Genomic DNA, 15834 nt, shown 5'->3' with positions numbered 1-15834 from the left:
ATAAAGATGCCCTCTTCCGCATCTGTCGCGAATCGCCGCGAGGTTGTCGGTGTACCTGAAACTTGAATTACAGTATCTGGGTTGATTATTTGGGTGGACTCGTCCCTCGGGCCTAGGTGGATTTAATGCGATGAAATTGATTGACATGAGTGATAGCGTCATTAATCGTTGGACGTGAAGAGTGTACCAGACGTGGATGGGGTGCATCGGATCGTCCGTGAGGTCTGGGCCTGATCCCTGTTTAGTCTCGTCTCTGGTCAATCCGTTTGCAGACTAGCCAAAAGGAACACTGCCACCTGCCAAGTTGACGCTTGACGGTTGACGGTTGACGCGCGCACCTCCCAGCTGTCAAGGTCAGCGTCAATCTGCAAGGTAGAATGGAAATGATGGTTTCCATCAAATCTTCAATGGACGCACAGCGCAGACAGGAGACTCTACGCCTCACCGCTATGGACGATCCCGATGCTGATTCTCGAATGATAGTTTTGCCTTGCCTGGTGGAATGTCAATCTCGAATGCAGTGCATGGCTGTGTAATAGTACAACTTGTCGCGACTCGCCTGGTCTTTCGCATCAGCCTCGACCTCACCAAGGCCGTCATCATGCGCCGTGCAGTCGAAGGGAGCAAGACGAATGTCGGAGAACGCGCAACGATTCTTCACGGTACTCAAGATCTAGAACTTACGATCTTCCCCTCAAGCCGGTGCCTGGTGGAGATGAGCGCCGAGTGGCTTTGTGGCTGTTTGCCAGGATCCTGTTCTCGACTTCTCTCATTCTTGTACCTCTTATGGTTTCGCTGATGCACACACATTCCACTCGATCCAGCCTGGAAAAGGAATCCGGGAGCACCTCTTGAAATGCGTTTGCCCGGACTATGCGGGTTAGTCTCTGGGGCTCTTCACTGACTCGGCGTCATTCCTGAGCTGGGCATTCTCCCTTGACTCTGATCACCTGGTCTTCGCGGATCGCCCATCCCGTCTCCGTGGGTGACTGCAATAAGTATGTCGGTAGTCCAGACAGAAGTGCATAAGATGTATGTCACTGTTCCTCAGCAACCGTTCCACGGCGGTTCAACCAAACTCAATTGAAGCTTTCCACATCGTATGATATTTACTCAGGTACTGGTATATCAGTGAATCAGTGCAGTACGATGTAGTTGTTAGTAGGCTTTTCCGCCTGTCTGTAGTCTATCGTCCAGACTCAATTCATTGTTTATCGTAGTATCCCCTTTTGGAGCACCTCACCACGTCTTGTGACTCGAATCCGACTTTCTTTTTTTTTCATCACCTCTCCGACTGTAGTTCTTTGATGTATTCGGCTTGATCCACATGGTGCACCTCTTCTCCCGGTTCCCATTCCGTTTCTTCTCTTTTTCCTCATTTCTTTTTCTTTTCTCGTTTTACCTTTCCTCTCGGCTCCACTCTGCCCGATCTGACCGCTGCCGTCTCCTATTCGACAGACTCACACTGTAGCGGAGTCCCGGTCGCATCGCTTCTCTTTTCGGTATTGAAACAAAGTCATTCACGAGACGGGGCTATCCTTGATTTTGACCTTGGACATTCTAATGTCTGACCGCAATCGTCCTCGTTGAGTGGTCATTCACTGCTTCTTTGTCTTGCGTGTCTAGCATCAGTGTCCCCCGTCCAGTATACCTTGGGTCATTGCCGCAAATCCTGCAAGCTTCACCATCTGTCCTTCCACTCTGTTGTCGCAGTCACGGTGCCTGACTGTCAACAGCTGATCCGATCCGACTCAGGGGAAAGCTACCCACCGTCCATCCACTCATCCACTGTTTCTCTCTTTCCCTCTCACGCCCAACCCACCAGACTCTCAAAGCTTTCCCGGGGCTGTTCTCTGCGGGAATTTGCTTTCATTGCTTCAGATCACACTTTTTCCTTCTCAGCCCACCGTGGTGGATTCCCGCCGCACCTCTTTGATCGGCCGCTAAAAGAGCCCTTGTGATTTCCTGCGACGCTCGTCGGTTGTGGTCTCCGTCCAGAAGCTTCTTCTTTCCTATCGTTTACCAACTTTACAACTATACTCGGTAAGGCCTGTACTGCACTCCAGTCAGATCCGATCTGAGCTGCTCTCATCTTTTGGCAATAATTCCTCGTCGGATACACAGTCCTTTTTCCATTTTTTCCCGCTCTCTCTTCTCTTTCTCCAATCCCGGATCGACTTCGATCTTGTTCACGGTCATTGTCTGGGGACTTTTTACACCCCCACTCCACACCCACCCCTTTTTCGCTCTCTCTCTTTGCGCCATCGCACTGCCTACTGTTGCATCTGTGATCCCCTTGCAATAAGTCTACCCGTGAGCCCCAACCTTTCCAACAGGCGACGGATCTTTTCCCCTCCTCTTGGATTGATCGGAATCTTTTTTCCCCTGCGTGTCCACTTTTCCCCTGTTGTGTTGCATCAGACACGTCAAACAAAATAAACCAGACAGAGCCTCACCAGACGGTCGGCGTCCGGTGTCCTGGGCCCACGCAGTTTGCATCCTGACCCAAACCTTTACGATCCACTCGGTGTCACGAATGGGAATGATTCACGGCTGAAGGGAGGAACATCCACACGCAGAGACGCCCTCTCTTTCTTCCTGCTCTGTCGCTGATTTTCTCGCTGCCTCGATCTTCGAGACCCCCGACGGATTCCACCACCCGACTCGGTCGGTCATCAGCTGATCGTCTGCACACGCAACGATGCCGATTAAACTACCCAAGGGCTTCGCCCGGAGAAAATCTTCCGGTAATGTCTTGGAGGATGTGGATGGCCAATCTCAATCGACTTTCCGGGTCTTTGAGCGACCGGGGGCAAATCAACGATCCTTGACCGACGAGGCGCTCACCAAGCGTCTGAGCGAAGGACATGCCAGCATCGAGGACCCGGACAACATCTTTGCTGGGGCAGAACATCCCTTGAGCAAGACGCGGTATGCCCGTCCCCGGACCATGGATTCTCTCAAGGACCGACTGACCGGTCGCCGTCACAGTGGTCCCCAATACGAAAGCTCAACATCAACGCGGCAGAGCTCCTCATCCACCCTGCCGTCGTCAACGGAGATCCCACTGCCCGATGGTCCCTCGTCCCCCCATGCGAGAATCCATGATATTCCCGCCCCGCCCCCTCTCGCCGGTGCCCTACGAGCCGCCGGCAGGACGTTTTCGTTTGGTGGACGATTTAGCAAGAGTTCGACGAACCCCGCATCCCCTCGGCATGGCAAACATGACCCTCAACCGGATGTGCCCAAGCCTCGCGCCTACAGTGGCAGCACGGATGACACCGCCACCCCACCCAGGCTACCAGACGCACAGCTCAACTTTGATTTAGGGACCAGCGGGGATGATTTTGGAAAGATGTTTGATCATTTGGGTAAACGACAAAGTGCCTTGATGCGGGAACCGTCTCCACAGAGGATCTCACCGGTATGTGCAACCACCTTGGGGTCTGGGCCCGAGGCAAGGGATGGGAAACAAACGAGATGGACGTGACATGCTAACAGTGTGACTGGGTGCATAGTATTCCTCATCCCCACCCAAACACGCTCCGCCTCCTCTCCAGGAAAACAGGGCGGGCCGACCGACTCCCATCAACACAGACCGGACAGTGCAGGTGGAGCCCTCTCAATACTCGTGGGACAGTCGACACTCGGGCGAGAACCTGCTGAACAGCCCCAATCAAGACGTCACTTCTCCCGTCCTTACTGGGCCCCGTAAACCCTCCCCTTCGCCGGCGCAGATGCTGGGCGCTACAACCTCGCACCGCGCTTTGGCCAGCCCTAACCGACGGCCCTCGGCTGGACTACGAAGAAGCGGCTTTTACCCGGCGGAGCAAGAGACCAACCCAGTGGACGACGAGGACGCCAAGATGGTCTTGTCATCGATGCCATGGGCGAGGGGATCCGCATCCCAGTGGGAAGAGGCAGCGGTCTCCCCTTCAGGTGAGACGCCGCTGCTGGATAAGGGCAAAGCAACCGGCTCTCCGGCCTTGAGTCCCACCGTGGACGACAATATGTTCGCCCCGCAACCCTCTCCCTCTCCCAAGGACAATGATCTCGATGACGCGAGGCTGGCGGTTCAGTTTGCGGAGAACATGCCGAAGCAGTCATCCTCGCCCGGAAACAAAGTCATGACTCCGTCCCAGTTTGAACACTACCGGCAGCAACAGGAACTCCGACGCACCAACAGTGATGCCACGCGGAGCGAGGATGGGTCTGAGCAAGAGGATTTCGACGACGAGGAGGATGAGCTCGAGAAGCAGCGCGCGGCCGAGCGACAACGCCGCAAGCAAGAGGCTCACCTTTCCCTCTACCGACAGCAGATGCAGAAGGTGACGGGCCAACCAAATCCGTCCCCTTTGCTTCGCCCGGGAACAGCCACCGCCAGTAACAGCGTGCCCAATCTGCCCATCCGTTCCTCCAATCCGGGTGAAAAGTCCTCCAGTGGCAAGAGCAGCAACGAGGAAGAAGATGAGGAGGTCCCCCTGGGCATTCTTGCCGCTCATGGGTTTCCAAACCGTAACCGTCCCCCAACCCGCTTGGCAAACGCCAGCTCCCATCCTAATCTCCGTGCAGCCATGCACCCTTTCGGCTCATCCTCGACTTCCCTGGCTGCCGCCGACGCCGGTCATCGAGGTAGTTTGCCGGTCTTTGCCCGGAACCTGCCCCAAGATCCGTACTTTGGCTCCCGAATCGTCAACCCACCCAACCGCGAATCTTTAGCTTTGGGCGGCGGCGCCAGCTCGGTATACGGAGGTCCTCCTTCTCCAGCCCCTCCACCGGGTGGGTTGGTCGGCGTCATTGCTCACGAGGAACGTAGCAGGGCGGCTCGGAGAGCCGGCGGTGGCAGCCCTAATCCCATGGCAATGTATGAGCAGATGCAGATGGGCATGAATAGTCCCCACGGTGTGCCTCGACCTTACACTATGATGGGCCAGCCGGCGCCGATGACTCCCAGCGAGCAGGCCTCGGTGAATCTTTCCCACCAAATGCAGAACATGGTGCAGATGCAGATGCAATGGATGGGACAGATGATGCAGATGCAAGGTATGCAAGGTATGCCGGGGATGGCCGCTGCTCCGCCGATGATGTCCGGTGCTATGCCACCTGCAATGATGATGGGAGGTATGCCTGGGCAGGGTGGACAGATGGGTCCTCCTCCCATGATGCCCGGTCGTCCGATGAGTGGTTCCCCTTCCACCATGGGCATGAACATGAACAACGGCTACTTGCGCCCCATGTCCATGCAAAGTCAAGGGGGGGCAATGCCTCCGGTTGGCTATGATCAGCAGCGGACCATGAGTATGGTCGACCCCAACATTGCGGCACGTCGAGGCTCGCCACTCCCCAATTTGCCAAGCGGTCCACCCTTCCGACCGAGTACCGCCGGCTATGCTCCTTCCATTGCGCCTTCGGAGCGCAGCAATGCGGGTCTCGCATCTCGATATCGACCCGTATCCGTCATGGCGGGTGAGCCTGGCCCCGGCCTCGCGCCACCAAACCAGGCCTGGAACCACGAACACCGACACCACTCACCTGCACCTTCCATTCAGCACCCTCAAAATAAGCTGCCCAAGTCATCCTCCCTCGCCACCGTGACTGTCCGGCCCGTCTCACGCACCAGTCAAACTCCTCCTGGTCGTAAACCCGCTGGTCAAGATGACGATGACGATGACGAGGGATGGGCGGAGATGATGAAGAAACGAGAGAAGAAAAAGAGCGGTTGGAAGGTGAAGCGGGGCGCCTCTTCACTCGGAGATCTTCTGAGCGCTGTGCACTGATGATATCGAGTCGAGTCCTCCCGTGCATTTCTTCTCTTTTTGATGTGTGGGGTACATTGGCCTGGCGCACGCTCTTGTATCGTTTCGATGCTGCTATGCTGCTGTATAGGATCTTAATATTGCAACATCCCGGTCCATGTCTGTTATTTGTCTCCTTTTCGTGCAATTCCCGCATGATATCCATTCAACGCACATAATTCAACGCTCCCTCGGGAAGTTTGCATTTTGCATTTCCCACTCCGCTGACTGCCATTGGCACGTCTGAGAACGGATTGAGAAAAAGTTTCCAAAAGTTCCTCCAACCAGCCTGGCACCATTCCTACTCGGCTTCCCTGCCCATCCTCGTTGACTAGCCCCTTTCCCAGTCTCGCCTCACTCGAGATGTACGCCAACGGTCACAGCACGGGCACATCTGTTTTCCTCCCCACTTGAATACGTCCATATATGCTTTTTGATTTTATTTTTTTTGGCATTGGCGCAGGCAGGCATGGCATTTTCTATCCACTTTTCCTGCATTCTCCTTCCCATGTCCGGCTTGTTCGTTGAAAGCTTTTCTCGCATTCTCACCACTTTGGTATTCCTGTCTTGCTGTGCTTCTTTCCGATTTTTGTTCGCCTGGCGATGCGATTGCCCTTGCCAAGGGGCCTCTATCTATCTAGGTAGTAGTAGTACCTACCTACCTATGTGCATTATATAATATCTTATGGTGTGAAGACAATCGATACGTATTTCCATCGTGTTTCCATTTTCCTGGTGTTTTTTGTTCGCTGTTGGGGGTTTAGCAGTATGATGGGAACTAAGAGCCTCTTCACTGAGCTCAGACTTGGACCAGGGTACCAAGTTGTTCAGGCACTCGATCACCTGGTCTGGTGTTGATTCATTGAATGCTGGATGGATGGGGCCGTCTGGAGCGTGGACTTTACATCTACTAACAATTTTGTTCACACGTATTTGGTGCTTGATCGATTGATCTACTGGCATGGAAGCACTGAGGTCAAGATGCGGTCCCAATTATGTCACGATAACATGGAAGCCAACGGGGACATCACCTTGGTTTCCACATCAAACCTATGTATGACTCAAAATCCAGGAGTCTCACCATTCATGTTCCCTAGGTACCACAGTCTGTGTGGAAGGACTTCTATATTCAAAACAGGATAGAGCCTCTGATAACAATAAAAAATACCTCATAGGTCGTACAGGGCTTCATTTATGGTGTATGCTTTGGCCTTGGTGTTTCATGTGTAGTAAGGTTCAAGCCTAGGTTGCCAGCATGGAAATAAAGGTGAGTTTTTGCATGGACTGCCCTAGGCAGTCGGCCTTGGTGTCGGGTTCGAGTTGAGGACTTGCATATATATGTAATGAATATGAATAATGATGAATATCGCATGTCATAGGCAGATCATTCGTAGTAGGTGGTGTGCATGTTGCTGTAGGCGGCATTAAAGCACTTTATTGGTAGTGTATGGGCCTCCACTTGGTTTCGTAGCTGATCAGATTCCGCAGGGACCCGAGTATTAAGAAAGCTAGGTTAGGTAGCTTGAAGTGCTCAGATATATACATATCACTTGGAATGGTAGAGGCATTTACCCCCCTCTTCATTAGGTGGGCGATTGGGAGTGCGTCGTGAGGTCGATTAGTTAGGTATCTACTAGTAGTATGAAGGTTGCACGATTCATATACAGTGTGGGTAACAAGTTGAGGTCTCTTTGTATGATTCTGCCATTGTATCTTAGAGGTAGTTAGTTACCTTCATGGCTTAAGGACTAGACCAGCAAGACAAAGTTAGGGGTAAGGGTGTATATACATGTGTGAAAAGCCTTGGATTGATCGGCATGGTCATTTAGTATGATTTGGGATGAAACCATTTCAGATGGACGGGAAACGGAATTCTTCGTGGGAAAGTAGAGGTTCTAGAATTTTTATGTGCTATGCCGCTTGGGTCATGTACATATCCACCTAGTCGGGACTAGTATCATCCGCGCTTCGTTTCTGCGGCCGACAGAGACGTTGTGGGTCCAATTTTTCTACCTAAGTTCTCTACAAACATTGATGTCCCTGTGTTGTAGGTCCTCATAGATCGAACAGCCATAAACACTCAGATGAAGACTCAATCGCATAAATTCACTAAACCTAGTGCTTAGCGGAACCAAGCCATGCGGGAAATGTGGAGATCAGAGTAAGGTGAGGTTGAGAATCAGGTGATGTTTGCTCCACTGACAATCAGTGACTAAGCTATGTCGTTTAGACATTGATTCAGGAGCAGCTGTCTTGACTTTACGTTCAGATCACATATACTTCACAAGAGAAATGTAGTGTTCATCATATTATCGTGTCAGTTTTCCAAGGACCTTCCACGTATGCCTATTCTACCGAGTACAGATCATGTTGCTGCCAGGTCAAACAAGGTCACGTGAGGTCATGATTACCCATGGCTGAACCTGCAATCTCATCACGTGGCCAATATCATGGACCGCTCACAACGAGGAACCTCTCGTCATCTAAAGAGTGATCCGCTACAACCTCCGTCGTTGCCTACAAGTTCCAGAGCTTAATAGCTGGATATATCAGAGCTTGCTTTCGAGGGTCGCCCTATTCATTAGGCAGTACAGCTTAGACCTCGCAGCTCATACAAACATAGCGTCCGCTATTCCAGATTTCCCTTCTTCAGACTAGTCTTGCGGCATCCAGCAGCGAATGACAAGGCAAGATCTATATTCGCCTTGATTGCTGCTTCGAAGGGACCCTCGAGCTTCTCACCTTACCATCGACTGTCAGCTTGTCAGTCGGAGTCTATATAAATCGGTCGAGACCCCTTTGGTCTTCTTTCCTTCCTCGCCTACCCAGCTTCACCGGGCGATTCCAAGATGAACGCCCCAGACCGGTGAGTGAAAAAAAATTGAGACTTCAGTTCTTGCCTCATTGTCGTGGTCTTTTTCTTGTCATTCTCGAATATTTCCAAGATGCACCTGGAGTTCTCAATGATGCCTACCCATTATAATTGTGATTCGCTGAGAGCGTCTCAAGTGATACGGGCAAGGTGCAAAGCCCGGCTCAGCCTTGAACTGATAGATGTCTTCCGAGATTGGGTGAAATGGATGCACTTCAGTCCCACTGCTCTTGTGCTTGTTTGAGCTTCGTTCTTTCCATTTCTACTTTCGCTTTACCGCCCATCGCTCCTGCCATTGTTTGTCAAGCTTGAACACCCAGTTTGTGCGTCCCAAGGACAATGTTTGTTGGTCGTGCTGCTCTGCTTGTGGTTTTTTTTGGTGCTCTTTTCCTCACCCGCGCGTCCTCAATTTCTACTCTGCCTTCACGTCTCCCTAAACCACCTCCCAACCTCATTCCAAACCTTGTCATATCTTCAAGATGTCGCCTCCTCGTGCCCCTTTCCCTTCACACTTTGATTTCACGACAGCCACGGTTGCTTTTAGCCGACTGGGTGATACCCGATCTCATCCACCTCGTCGGCCTCATGGAGAACCTCTCGATGAAGTTGATGACCGCCAGGATCCGTGAGTTTTTGATAGTGAACATGGGGCAACACCAGAGATTGCCTTTGCCCTTCCTTCCGTGGCTCTCAGCTGCTGTTGTTGCTTTTGTTGCTTTTGTTGCTTTTGTTGCTTTCTGCTTCACCCAGTAAGATAATCAAAACTAATAGCCATCTCTAGATACGAAGCGATCTTGCTCGCCCCCGGGGAGAAGAAGATCGAGGTCGAGGTTGACACCCGTGAGTTTGCTTCCTGCGTCGTTGTTGCCATGTATCATGACTGTACTAAATGTTGATTGCTAGGTCTGCCCTCCGCCGCGATCTTCACCTTCCACAAGGAAGATCACACCCTGGGCAACATGATCCGCAGTCGTCTCCTCAAGACTGCCCATGTTACCTTCGCCGCGTACAAGGTATGTCAAACCCAAACATATCATTTCTCTTTTAGTACATGACAACATTGCTCATATTCTCTCCAGGTTCCTCACCCCTTGACGCCCAACTTCCTCCTCCGCGTCCAGACCGACGGGACCATCACTCCCCGCACGGCCGTCGTCAACGCCTGCCAGGCCCTCATCAAGGACCTTGGCATCCTCTCCCGCGAGTTCACCAAAGAGTATGAACTTCGCAAGATGGCGAACGCTGCCAACCAGCAGCAGAACATGGGCGAGTAGACGTCCACAGGAATCTATGCGCCTTTCCATCTGCCTCGACCGCTCCGAGTCCTGCAATTGCTCGGTCCGGTTCGACCAGTGACACGTGGACAGGCCCGATCTTCTGGACTCTCTTCCCTTTTGCTTTTCAACTTTTCTCCTTCGGGCTCGACTTGCTTCTTCTCCTGCTTCTTTTCTTATTGTTTGGGTTGCATAGTCCCGGCTAGGACTTTCTTTCTTCAAATTTCTCTACATGTGCATTAGGCCATGTATCGAGCATGATACCAATCTCCCAAAATCTGATTAACTCCTATATTCTCACTCCTCCTTCTGGTTAAAATCCCCTCATCGGGCAATATGCATGCTATGATTGGCGATATGTGCTATTGGCTCGATTGGCCTAACATGTGCTCGCGCCGGGCCATAATATAGGGAATCTGAACATTCCAGTAACCAAAGAAAAAATCAGTAATCAGTCATCAGCCCTGAGATTCAAATTACTTCAAGAATTCTTGCACGTTGTCAAGGAGAGAAGAGATACTCTGTTGATCTGCATTCACGCAATTTAGGTTCACGTCCGGGTACACTCTCGGTTTCAGGCACGAGGGCTCCAGGCGGGGACCCGACGGTGACTAAGCACCACTTCGGGATTAGCGTGCCTCCACGTTCCGACAACAGCGTCATTTAACTACGTTGCTCCTGAGTCCTGGAAATCACACCTGCACTAGCCACCCCCTCGGCAGCTGTGTTCTGTCTCTCCCTCCCATCCGGTTGCTCGTCTCTGGGATTGAATCTATCAATTCGCCTCAGGAGAGCGTGAAGCTTCTCACAATGTTCTCCTCGTCGAATTCTTTCCTCGGCGGCGGTGCCGCTGGTCGTCCAGGCCAGGCACCGTTCATGCAGCAGCAGCAGCCGCAGCAGCCCTCATATTCGCAATTCGGTCAGGGCCAGCAGCAAGCTCCGATGCAGCAGCCGCAGCCAACAGGGTTTGCGCCTCAGCCCACGGGATTCGCGGGACAGCCTTCGCCATTTGGCAGCGCTCAGCTTCAACCCCAAGCCACGGGGTTCCCCGCAAGTCAGCAGCTCCAGCCGCAGTTTACCGGCTTCCCTGGCCAACAACCGCAGCAACAGCAACAACAACAACCGCAGCAGACAGGATACCAACAACCCCAGCTTACTGGATACCCCGGTCAAACCCAGTCGCAGCAACCAGCTCCTCAATTCCAATTATCGCAACCTACTGGCCTCCCTAGTCGGCCCAAGACCTCGTCCGAGATTGCCAATTCCTTCCAAGCAGATGGCGGGCAACGTCCTCAGGTTCCGCCAAAATCAGGATCGCGGATCCCTAGTATCCGGTTGTCGTTCATCACTGCCCAGGATCAAGCCAAGTTCGAGCAGTTGTTCAAGTCCGCGGTTGGCGATAGCAAGACAATGGAAGGTCGGTGATCATCGCGGCAATACCTATAGACTGTCTTCATTTACAAATTCTGACTGATGATGTCTGTATAGGTGACAAGGCGAGAGATTTGCTGATGCGCTCCAAGCTCCCTGGTAGCGATCTCTCCAAGATCTGGGTCCTTTCCGATTCGACCAAGTCGGGCCAGCTTTTCTTCCCGGAATTTGCCTTGGCCATGTATCTTTGTAACGTTCGTCTGAACGGTCGCGAAATCCCCTCGACTCTGCCCGAGAAAATCAAGAATGAGGTCTCCAGTATGGTCGACATTATTTCATTCGATGTGCCCGACGAACAACTCGACTCTGCACCCCGCACCAACGTTCCTAGTTTCGATGCACCTCTGCTGGAGAATAAGTCAACCCCTCCAATCGTTCAGCAGCCTCAGCCCCAGCAGCCCGGCAATCAACAGCTTCTCTCGCAGCTTACTGCCCAGCCGACTGGGTTCTTCCCTCAGCCGACTGGCGTGCCGCCTCAGCAGACGGGCTACCCCAGTCAGAACCAATCTCAATTCCTGCAACCACAGCAAACTGGCTTGATGAACAACCCCCAAGCTACAGGTTATACTGGACTGCGTCCACCGATGCCGCCGATGCCGACTGGATTTGGCTCAAGTGTCAGCCCTTCACAGACCGGTGGATTGGCCGCCCAGCCTACAGGTATCATTGCTCAGTCCACGGGTATGCCAGGCCAATGGGGCTCTATCAACATACCTGCACAGGGACTCCCCAATCTTGGAGGTATGAAGCAGCAGACGATACCTCCACCCGGTCATGGGAGTGGGTTCGTCAGCGAAAAATATTTTGGCAAATCCACTATTTGGGCTATCTCGAAGGACGAGAAGAGGCTCTATGATAATATCTTTCGTGAATGGGATAGTCGTCGCACCGGATTTGTGAGTGGTGAGACCTTCATTGAGATGATTGGACAATGTGGTCTGAGCCGCAACGACTTGGAGCGAATCTGGACGCTTGCAGACCCCCACAACCGTGGTCGTCTCAACATGGACGAGTTTGCAGTGGCTATACACCTGACCTATCTCGCTCGCAATGACCACCCTATACCCAACCGCCTCCCTCCAGAGCTCGTTCCTTCGTCTACTCGGCATCTGGACGAGTCCATCGGCACTGTGAAGTCCCTTTTGTCTCAGGATGCCGAGAACCGCAAAGCTACTGGTGCGTTCTTGCAACCCCAGAAAACTGGTGTCAGCTACCTCAAAGATCATTCTTTCCGTGCGGGTAGCCCTGGTTCGTCTGGCATGGTCCGCAAGGATGCTACGATGTTCAAAAACAACGATGCTGCTGGTGGCTATCGCTCCAGTGCACGTCGCCGCGTGGGCCAGGATGGACGAACTCCGTCCCCTGCGCCCTCATCCCAGGCGTCCGAGACGGAGGAGCTGACTGTGCAACAACTCCAAAAGAAGATCCGCGAGGCGAAAATCATGCTCGATGCCGTGGATTTCCAGGATGAGAACCGCGCTGAGGACGACGAGTCTCTCGACCGCATGGATCGCCGTGAGGCCGAGAGCCTAATGGATCGTATTCGTCGCGTTCAAGACGATATCGACACTCATCCTAACGCTGCCTTCCGTGGCTTGGACAACGGAGCCGAGCGACGATCCCTTCGTCGCCAATTGCAGGCTTACGAGGATCAGGTTCCTCAGGTTGCCTCGGATGTTCGACGGATTGAGCGTGAGATTGCCGATGCCAAGCTCGAGCTTTTCCGCCTCAAGGACGCCAAGGCTCATCCAGGTAGTGCGGGCAACATTGTCGGCACTGGTCCTGGTGGCTCCATCACTGAGGCTGATCGCATCAAGGCTCGTGCCCGCGCCCGCATGCAAGCTCGCGCTGCTGAGCTTGCTGGTCGCCCCATTCCTGCCGGTGTTGATGACGACGGTCAGGCTGCTCGTCGCCTCGAGGCAGAGAACAACAACGTCAAGGCTGAACGGGAGCGCAACGATGCTATGACTCGGGATGTCGAGGAGAGTGTGCGAGACTTTGCAAAGAGCCTGGAGGACAGTCTGCGTGAGCAAGGCGAGAACTCAACCCGTGAACACGAGAAGCGCCGTTGGGAAGACGCGTTGGGCGTGGAGGACACCATTCGTGACTTCATCTTTGATCTTGCCCGTAGCAGTCGAACTGCTAGTGTTCGCAAAGAGGAACGCCAGCGACCTACGGCTGCCTCGCCTGTTCAGGGCCGTTCATCTGCGGCATCGCCAGTTGAGCCTTCTCACGTCCCCGCCTCAACTTCCTCTACTGGGTCCATTCCGGGAGGCACGCATGAAGACCGCGTGGCAGCAGCTCGCGAGCGTGCCCAAAAGCGTATTGCTGAGCGTATGGCTGCGGCGGGCCTGAAACCAAGCGACTCCACCGAGACTCTCGCACAGCGCCAGGAACGAGAAAAGCGCGAACGTGAAGAGCGGGTTAGGCGTGCAGAGGAGGAAGATGCCAAGCGGGAGGCAGAACGACAACGACGCCTTGCCGAGGAGCGCGGTGGAACTGCACCCACGTCCACACCTGCACCAGCGGCCTCTAAGACTGCGGGCAAGAAGCCGCCCCCTGCGCCGCCCTCTCGGCGCGCCCGCACCGACAGTGCTGGTCAGGCCGACTCGAAGAAGGCCGAAGATGTCGTCCGGGAGCAAGCCATTAGGGAGGAGCAAGAGCTGCAAGAGGTCGAGACACAGCGTCTGGAGTAAGTTTTGCTTCGCAGATCAATGAAAATATGATTTGTTGCTAATCCATACCATAGAGAGGAAGCCAAGCAGCGCGAAGAGGAGTTCCTACCGGAGAAAGAAGCCCAGGAAGCCAAGCTCAAAGCTCTTGAAGAGCAGGTTCGTCAAGGAAAGATCAAGAAGCAGGAAGAGAAGCGTCGCCGGGAAGAAGCTGCCCGTCAAGCAAAGGAGCAGGAGGCCAGACTTGCAGCCCAGCGGGCTGAGCTTGAGGCTGCCAAAGAACGTGAGCGGCAGCTTCAGCGTGAGCTGGAGGGTATGGATGAAGACTCTTCAGATGATGAGGGTCCCGTGGATATCACCACCCCCTCAAAATAGCACTCCTACGCAAAGCCAGGTCCTCTCTTCTCCCCCTCCTCCCGCTCCCCCATCCATTCCCACCATTGCTACCCCTGAACCCGTCGCACCAGTTGCAGCCCCCTTCTCCGAGGCTGGAAATATTGTGAGCCCCGATGCTGAGTCAAAGAACCCCTACTTCAAGTCCTTGAGTCAGCCGCCGTCGGAGCCCTCGGTCACCTCGCCCCCAGCCTCTCAGTCTACCAATCCTTTCCACCGCCTTGCTCAACAGGAGAAGCAAGAGCCTCTTAAGCCCTCTTTCACCGGCGCTGTTCCCTTGGAGCGTAAGACTCGAGCTCGGCCCGAAGACAGCGATGACTGGTCTGCTGCTGGATCTGAATTTGACTCGTCTGACGACGAGGATGATCACCCTGGTGGTGGCAGCGCCAAGCAACTCGCCAGCATTTTGTTCGGCACTATGGCCCCTCCACGTCCTCTGAGCGCCATGGACGAAGATAAGTCTTCGACTCCGGTGCAAGCCAGTCCTATTGCTCCTCCGCCTCCGCCTCCTCCCCCTGCCGCAACCCAGCCATCTGCGGAAGTGGAAGACGGCTCATCTCCGGCTCCTCCGGCTGGAATCCCTCCTCCTCCACCTCCACCTCCTGCAGTTACTCCTGGTGTACCATTTGGCGCACCTCCGCCGCCGCCGCCTCCTCCCCCTGTCGGCGGGGCTCCTGCAGCGCCGCCACCACCACCACCTCCCTCCTTCGGTGCCCCCCCTCCTCCCCCTCCTCCAGGCGGTGCTCCTGGAGCTCCTCCACCACCGCCTCCTGCTGCGGCGGGTGGGGCCCCCGGCGATCGTTCGGCTCTCCTTGCTTCTATTCAGGCGGGCAAGGGTCTCCGTAAGGTTCAGACCAATGACCGTAGCACCAGCTCATCAGCCGGACGGGTGCTATGAGGAGTTTAAAGGGACTATCTCTGTACAAAGCCATATCCGACGGTCGCTTTTTCCTTTGGAACCCTGTTTTCCCCTTCTGTTCCAGAACCTCGCTCGGTCGCAATAAACTCTCTTCTTTGCAGCGCCTGTCTGTTCCATGCACCCTTGTCCCTTCTCCCTCCTGGGGCCTTGAGATTGTGACTTGGTGCTTTATATGAAGATATCCACGAGTATTGATGTTGATGAGGTGAGACAGCAGTTGGAGATGATCAAGTAGTAATTTGATTTCAATGTCTTAAGCTTTTTCCCAAAAAAAAGTCCTTTTCCATGAAAGGCTTGCCCCATAGACTCCCTCGGCTCTTCTCACGCAGCTCACTATTCATCGGGCATTTGTCAGATCAGCATCGTTTCACTCGTAGGGCGGACGAGTTTGCGATGAGCGCGGGCGTTTTGGTCAAAACTCGGACCTTTAATAATCTTTGCAAAATTAAAACCTCACCAGACCGACGGTATACGTGAA

The 15834-nt window shown here is 53.7% G+C and overlaps 4 protein-coding genes across 4 annotated transcripts; 3 read left to right on the top strand and 1 right to left on the bottom strand.

Annotated features, from left to right (window-relative positions):
* Positions 1–273: 273 nt before the first annotated feature.
* Positions 274–1329, bottom strand: POX_c04343 (uncharacterized protein; the record flags this gene model as incomplete). The annotated part of the gene is made up of 3 exons (XM_050113223.1): positions 274–345; positions 685–871; positions 1244–1329. 3 exons carry the CDS (start codon positions 1327–1329, stop codon positions 274–276), a joined length of 345 nt encoding a protein of 114 aa, XP_049970779.1.
* A 1372-nt stretch (positions 1330–2701) lies between these two features.
* On the top strand, positions 2702–5777 carry POX_c04342 (uncharacterized protein; the record flags this gene model as incomplete). The annotated part of the gene is made up of 2 exons (XM_050113222.1): positions 2702–3424; positions 3519–5777. The coding sequence occupies 2 exons, from the start codon at positions 2702–2704 to the stop codon at positions 5775–5777; spliced, it is 2982 nt and encodes a 993-aa protein (XP_049970778.1).
* Positions 5778–9146: 3369 nt separating this feature from the next.
* Positions 9147–9941, top strand: POX_c04341 (DNA-directed RNA polymerase II subunit; the record flags this gene model as incomplete). The annotated part of the gene is made up of 4 exons (XM_050113221.1): positions 9147–9292; positions 9449–9507; positions 9571–9680; positions 9747–9941. The coding sequence occupies 4 exons, from the start codon at positions 9147–9149 to the stop codon at positions 9939–9941; spliced, it is 510 nt and encodes a 169-aa protein (XP_049970777.1).
* Positions 9942–10751: 810 nt separating this feature from the next.
* On the top strand, positions 10752–15335 carry POX_c04340 (Actin cytoskeleton-regulatory complex protein pan1; the record flags this gene model as incomplete). Its single annotated transcript, XM_050113220.1, has 4 exons — positions 10752–11358; positions 11430–14064; positions 14122–14392; positions 14439–15335. The coding sequence occupies 4 exons, from the start codon at positions 10752–10754 to the stop codon at positions 15333–15335; spliced, it is 4410 nt and encodes a 1469-aa protein (XP_049970776.1).
* Between the last annotated feature and the right edge of the window lie 499 nt (positions 15336–15834).

This window comes from Penicillium oxalicum, chromosome III (genome assembly GCF_001723175.1).
Source record: "Penicillium oxalicum strain HP7-1 chromosome III, whole genome shotgun sequence".
NCBI lineage: Eukaryota > Fungi > Ascomycota > Eurotiomycetes > Eurotiales > Aspergillaceae > Penicillium > Penicillium oxalicum.
Note: the sequence above shows the minus strand (reverse complement) of the source record. Positions and strands in the feature narration are given on the sequence as shown.